At 37.9% G+C, this 6,509-nt stretch overlaps 1 protein-coding gene and 1 long non-coding RNA gene across 3 annotated transcripts in view; both read right to left on the reverse strand.

Moving 5' to 3' along the window:
* LOC144978380 (uncharacterized) overlaps positions 1-6,509 on the reverse strand; it is a 397,383-nt gene that overhangs the window by 15,964 nt on the left and 374,910 nt on the right. The window lies entirely within an intron of this gene.
* LOC144978376 (recombining binding protein suppressor of hairless-like) overlaps positions 1-6,509 on the reverse strand; it is a 38,667-nt gene that overhangs the window by 9,392 nt on the left and 22,766 nt on the right. For both annotated transcript variants that reach the window (XM_078924318.1, XM_078924317.1), the window contains exons 3-6: positions 4,055-4,403; positions 2,987-3,013; positions 1,874-1,969; positions 1,148-1,313 (exon numbers count right to left, since the gene is read on the reverse strand). In XM_078924318.1, the coding sequence (XP_078780444.1) occupies positions 1,148-1,313; positions 1,874-1,969; positions 2,987-3,013; positions 4,055-4,403 (638 nt within the window). The remainder of the gene's footprint in view (positions 1-1,147; positions 1,314-1,873; positions 1,970-2,986; positions 3,014-4,054; positions 4,404-6,509) is intronic.

The following is a 6,509-nucleotide window of genomic DNA, read 5'->3' on the forward strand; positions in this document are numbered from 1 at the left end:
CAAGAAATAATCATCCTAAAAATATTAGCCTGTCTCGAGGCTTTGACAGGACCACAGGAATCCTTCCTGTTTATAGTCTTAAAAGAAGAAAATATTTTGTTTTGGCCATGTTTCTCAACATAAGACATTGGCAAAAGCCATTATGCTAGGGACATTGGAAGAAGGCAGAGGGAAAGGACGGCAAAAAAAAAAAAAAAAACAGGATAGACAATGTAAAGTTATGGACAAAGATGGACAGCCCAACATTAATGAGGAAAACTGGAGACAGATCTGGATGGAGGGCCCTTACTGCAAAAATCATCTCTCATGTCTCCTCTAATGGGGGAGGGGTCCCCAATAGCTCAGTTGGTAGAGCACTCGCTTCACACACACAAAGGGACCGTGATGATCCCGGGTGCAGTCGAGATGAATGGGTAGCTGAATCTGTTAGATTTGGCAGAAAGTACTTTGTGATAGACTAGCGTCCTATCCAAAGGATAGCAAGCAATTGCTGTTGTCTGTTTTACACTATAGAAACCAGGATAAACTCAGGCTCCATGGGCCGAATGGCTCCGAAGGACTACTAAATAATTTTTTAAAAGATTTTTATCCCCAAGGTTTCAGTGTTCACTGTTTATTCCTACCCATTTTTCGTTTGTTTTTCCATCTCACTAATTTAGCATTCATGGTCACATGACCTTCTTTTACTTTTTTTTTTATGCATATAAAAACGTCATTTACGCCAAACACTCATTTTAAACCCAAATACGGTGAGAGAATGTGAATAAAGAGTCTTTTCCATGGACAATTATGCACCGCTCAGAGCGGGACTCGAACCCAAGACCTCTGGATCCAAAGGCGAGTGTCATACCAAAAGACCACAAAGCTGCACAAATGCCATCCATCTTCAGCTTTGAGAGACACAAAACTAGTGGAGACATTTAAACCAACATTTCTTTACAGATAGTCATTAATTTTGAAATAATAATGTTAAATACAAATATTTCCTTATCCTAAAGAATAATTTACATCCCAAAAGGCTACACAAGTTGTCATGAATATCAAATGTACTTTGTCTATTAAGAGCAATATAATATAAATCATCAAAGTCCCTACTTCAAAACTGTGATAAAACAAAGGACAATCATACATGTAATATATATATTACCTTCCCTTCCAGATTAAGTTGGACCTTTTCCTGGTCCGAATTGCCGATGCCCATAAAGGAACAGACTTCCACATCGGATTCAGCTGCTCCTTCACTCTTCATTCTCTCCTGCTTCTCTTTCCAACCATTTCCAAATAAATAGATACAGGGAGGGGGACAAAAGAATCTTGGGTTTTGAAAAAAAGAAAAAAAAAAAAGAAAGAAGATAGAAAATCATAGAAAATCATAATTGAGAATTTAAACTAAGACCGACTGCCTCAATTCAGTCGTATGTTGTGTTGAACTAAAGATAGTGAAAAATTTCACTTTCAGGCAAACCTGCCTACTTGGAAGATTTCAAAATCAATAACCACCAATATTAAATGGCAAAATATCAGTAATACTAAACTAAACCATAAAAATGTTAATTACAAACTTTTATATGAAAATATAACCTTTGTTGTTGACAGCCAAGTAGTAAGCAACTAAGTTAGCCATCATGGGTGTAGAACTGAGTATGGTTTATAATTTTAAGGAAATTCTAAGAGAATTTTTTCTCTCCTTGAAATTACGGTAACTCCAGAAAAAATTTTTTTTTTTTTTCTTCCTCTAAATGAGAATGCTGCTTGAAGCTCGAAGGAAAAAATAACGATAAGTAATGAATTGTAAGTTTCAATTTATTGGATCAAGACATAAGGGATCAGAAAAAATTAATAATAATATCGTTTTGTGATTAAAATGCTGTACCTTTTTTCATTGCCGTAAGATTTCTGAGCAACTTTTGCGTGAAGAATGACCAGGGTTTGATCATCCCTTTTGTTGAGGTAGTTACGCATGGCTTCCCTGGAATCAAAACATTGAGATCAATCAGCAATATATAATAGTAATGTTCAAAAGACCTTTATAAAATGGGTCATGATTGGGACATCCAAGGAACAAGCTGGTGTCATGAATGCCGTGTAATGCAATTTTGAATAAAGTCAGAGATGGGATGGGACGTGTGACAATGATAGCAAAACCTTGATGTTGTGTCTTGAAGAAAGGAACTGTCGAATGTATAAGTATGACTAATGAGTGACATGTTTTATGAAATAGGAATTTGATTTCATTTTAAAAAATGTGCACATACCTATTTGATAAAACTGGTCATTTTCCTCCTGAATTAGGCCAGAAAAATAATAATAGTAAAATGTTTAAAAGTGGCCCTTCAGAATTTATCCTGGTGCCTTATCCTGGTGTTATCGAGTTAAGCGGATATTATTAATTGCTCAATATCATTTGGATAGGACACCAGTTTATGAAAGAGCACTTGCCACCAGCTTGATACAGAGACATAGCTATCCAAATGATAGTTAGCTGGCAGAGGGGTAAGGGGAAATACATTGAGTGAACTGTAACATTTTCTCTGAGATTAATCACTTTATCATTATCAATCTTCTTCTTCTTCCCATCATCATCATCATCATTTTATTAGTATTAGTATCAGATCGTTCTAATTAAGCAGCTGTTCCGATAAAACTGTATACCAAATACACGCTTTGACTGAATTATTATTATTATTAGCAATTTTATTATTATTATTATTATTATTATCACCATCATTTTTATAATGTTGTCATCATCATCATCTTTTTCATTGTCATTTATCTTATTTGTGATGGTGGACAGGTACACCATTATTGTGAACTCTTTGAAATAATTTGATTAGTCAAGGAATTCAATATCTAAATTAAAATGAAATTGATGCATTATCTTTAAAATTGGAAACTGGAGAGTGTGGTGGACGGCTGAATGTCAAACATTGAGAAAGAAGAAGTCACTAAATAAAGTACCATAATTAAAAAAGGTTCCATTTCATACCTAGTTAACTTTTTGTCTTCAGAAGACCTGAAATGAAAAAAAAAAAGGGAGATATGAGAGTGAGGGCAGATTAATTTAGACAAATGCACTGCAAAATCACCAAAACAACAAACACAATTTGACTGACCTACTAAAAAATATGAATTTTTAAAAGAAAAATAAATGAATATATCTAAACAAAGTATGTGATCGGCAAGTTTTGTTGATTTGCGTGATCCGTCGATCACCCTGTGGTTTTTGGGGAAGGCGGAAACTATCTTTGGAGCGCATTCTGTAGATCTAAGATCTTGCTTGATTGTTTCAATGTAAAGAAAATTAAATACTAATGTTGTGAATGCCTTGTTAATTTTTGTGATGACATAGAAACTGTGAGAATGCTCAGCAGAGTTATGAAAGTGTTGGGTCCTGTTGGATGTGATTCTGGAACACAGTATTTGAAGACTTGATATATCCCAAAGTCCCGGATTTTAAGCGCTTTGTATCTGTAACTTCTCAATCAAAGCAAAATCATTTTGCAGAAAAATATATTGTTCGAATGTGAATGAGACAAAACCATTGCATCAAAAACCAACACAGTAAAGGGTGATTGATGACAAGTAAAGATAATGGACCACCAAATAAGTGTTCCATGTAGACTTGATTTGAAAATTTGATTTTGAACAATGGAGTTCATTGGACACCTGTCAGAAGGATAGGAATTAGAATACCTATGTAGATTAATTTATCTAGATACGCCCATAGAGATGAAAGTTCTCGGAAGGTCAAAATATCTCTTTACCCATCCAGACCTGTTCTTTCACACCGAATGAAATATTCCCAATCCCTTGGAAGTTTAAAACATCCCTTTACTCCTCCAGGCCTGTTCTCCTACATTTACGAAAAGACTGCATTTTAAAATACACAATCTCATACAGGCTGGCAAGCTTGAAATCTTAGAGCCAGGAGGCACAGAAGGCATGGATAGATTTCTATCCTCTAATTCGGTCTTTGGCTTAGACTGCCTTTGTCCACTGAAAAAAAAAAAAAACTCATAGGAAAGGAGCAAAGGGCTGTGTAATGGTGACTTACTGTAGTGCACAGGGGGTTCTAGTGGCCACATCTAATTCCATGGGTTGTCGCCCTTCTATCAAGGATGCTGCGTTTGACGTCATCGTCGTGGAGTTACCATTGGAGGATGCCGACAGGCTGCCGAGGGAGGGCGGGGACGGGGTGGGAAGGGGGCTGGGAGGGGCTTGCATAGTAGATGTGATGGAAGGGGGTTGGCCTGGGAGACCCCCATGTGGATGGTGGGGGTGGGGGTGGTGGGAGTGGGAGTGGGGATGAGGATGATGGGAGTGGGACAGACTGACCAAGTCCCCGTTTAATTTGTCGGGTGGGGTCAGGGAACCTGCAACTGCTGGGTTGGTGTTTCCGCCGTCTGCAAGGAACCAAACAAGAGAATAGAACAAATTAATTATCACATTTGGGATATCCATCCATCTATATAATCAAGCCCAAACAAACCCAAAGGTTCTAACTTTTGATGTCAGTTATTACCTATATGTATATCTTTTAATCTCATTTCGTGAGATATTGGTGTACGCGACTTTGTTTTTAGGAGTGCTCGACTATTTTAAGAGCCTGAACAATTGCAATGTGCTCGTCACCTCTTACTTTGCCTCCAGCATTGTTTCCTCAGCAGGTCCAGCCCCCCCCCCCCCCCCCAAAAAACAAAAACCAAAAAAAAAAAACAAAAACAAAAAAAAAAAAACCCAAAAAAAAAAACACAAAACAAAACAAAAACAAAACAAAAGAACCCAACAAAACAAAACAAAAAGCAAAGACACAACAAACAAGAAGACTAATACATTTTAAAAATGCTAGCCAGAAAACATCTTCCTCAAATATCGACCAATCACAATGACCCTCATTTTGCCAAGAACTCAATGAAGAGTTCCGGGTTTGAGAGTTAATGGAAGTCCTAGGTTTGAGAGAATTTTTGACAAGATGCGAGTCATTTTAATCCATCGATATTTGACGGACAAGTTTTCTGGGGAAAAGGGGGGGGGGGTGTTTGAGTTTGTCAGTATTGTACTATAACAAAGGTGACGCGATAAGATGTACTGATATTGAACTTTGGAAGATTGTCAGCCAGATTGTCTCTATTGACAGTAAGCGTTAATCTTTTTGACACAAAACGTGCCTTCTTCTTCTTGGAGTCTTTATCATTATTTCAATATCGACTTCATTTACTCGTACCATCGAATGTTGTTTGCTAACTGGTCAGCTTACTAACATCCAAACGCAGGCGCGTGTGCACACATATATACATAAATGCATTTGTACATACGTATATACCGACCTACCTTCCTACATACTATATACGAACACACACACACACACACACATTTGATTCGTTGCCAAATAAGAGAGAGAGAGAGAGAGAGAGAGAGAGAGAGAGAGAGAGAGAGAGAGAGAGAGGGAGAGAGAGAGGGAGAGAGAGAGAGAGAGAGAGAGAGAGAGAGAGAGGGAGGGAGAGAGAGAGAGAGAGAGAGAGAGAGAGAGAGAGAGAGAGAGAGAGAGAGAGAGAGAGAGACGACGGCCTTATTCTAAGCGTGAGGACTCGGTCCATTCACCCCCTCAACATATCTGATTCACTTTCCCACGGTTGGTCATTCGGTAAAAAAAAACCCCATCGAGGTCGACTGATTTTTGGGATTTTTTTTTTCTTGTTTTTTTCTTTCTTGCTTTGTCTGGCACCTTCCATACACACTTGTTCAGATCTTTATCTTACACCGACGTCTGCTCCTTAATTTCTTAATCTGATATTTTAAAAATAAATAAAATGGAGCAACTCGCTCAAATGTCTTCGTCCTCGTCCCATCGTGTTCAATGTATGTGTTGTTTGATGCAAGTGAGGGTTCACAGCGCAAAACGAGCGCCTTGTGAAGAATATCATCATCTTCATGTAGTTCCATATCTGAAGCAGACGTCGGAGGTCATCTTCCGCCAAGCTGATCTATCTCTTGCCAATTCTATTAAAGCAGCGCCACCTTTCTCAGCTTCATCTGTCCAAGTTCTTATCCCTTTCAAATAAGTTATTCTTTGTGAAGAATATAGGTAATAAAATTGTCCCAACTATCGGGAGCCTCTGTGGTGTAATAGTAGCACGTCTGACCGGTAATCATAAGGTCTGAGGTTCAATCCCCAGTCGAAGTCGACTGATTTTTTTTTTGGCATGGCATGTCCCGTCCTACATGTTTAATGTTACTGTTGACCAGGGATCCCTTGTAAAGAGCTTTGAGCACATTTAGTGAATATTGCGCTATATAAAGCCCAATTTAAAAAAATTAAAATATTTTTCTTTCTTGCTTTGTCTGGCACCTTTCATACACACTTGTTCAGATCTTTATCTTACACCGGTGCCTGCTCCTTAATTTCTTTGATACTCTTTTAGTCTCATCGTAACCAGATGAATGACGTGCTCCGGAGGAAAAATCGTGTTTAAAAATATGGCCAGAAAAAAAACCCAAACAACAACAAC

Source organism: Berghia stephanieae, chromosome 8 (assembly GCF_034508935.2).
Source record: "Berghia stephanieae isolate SIO BIC M18660-M18661 chromosome 8, UCSD_Bste_1.3, whole genome shotgun sequence".
Taxonomy (NCBI): Eukaryota; Metazoa; Mollusca; class Gastropoda; order Nudibranchia; family Aeolidiidae; genus Berghia; species Berghia stephanieae.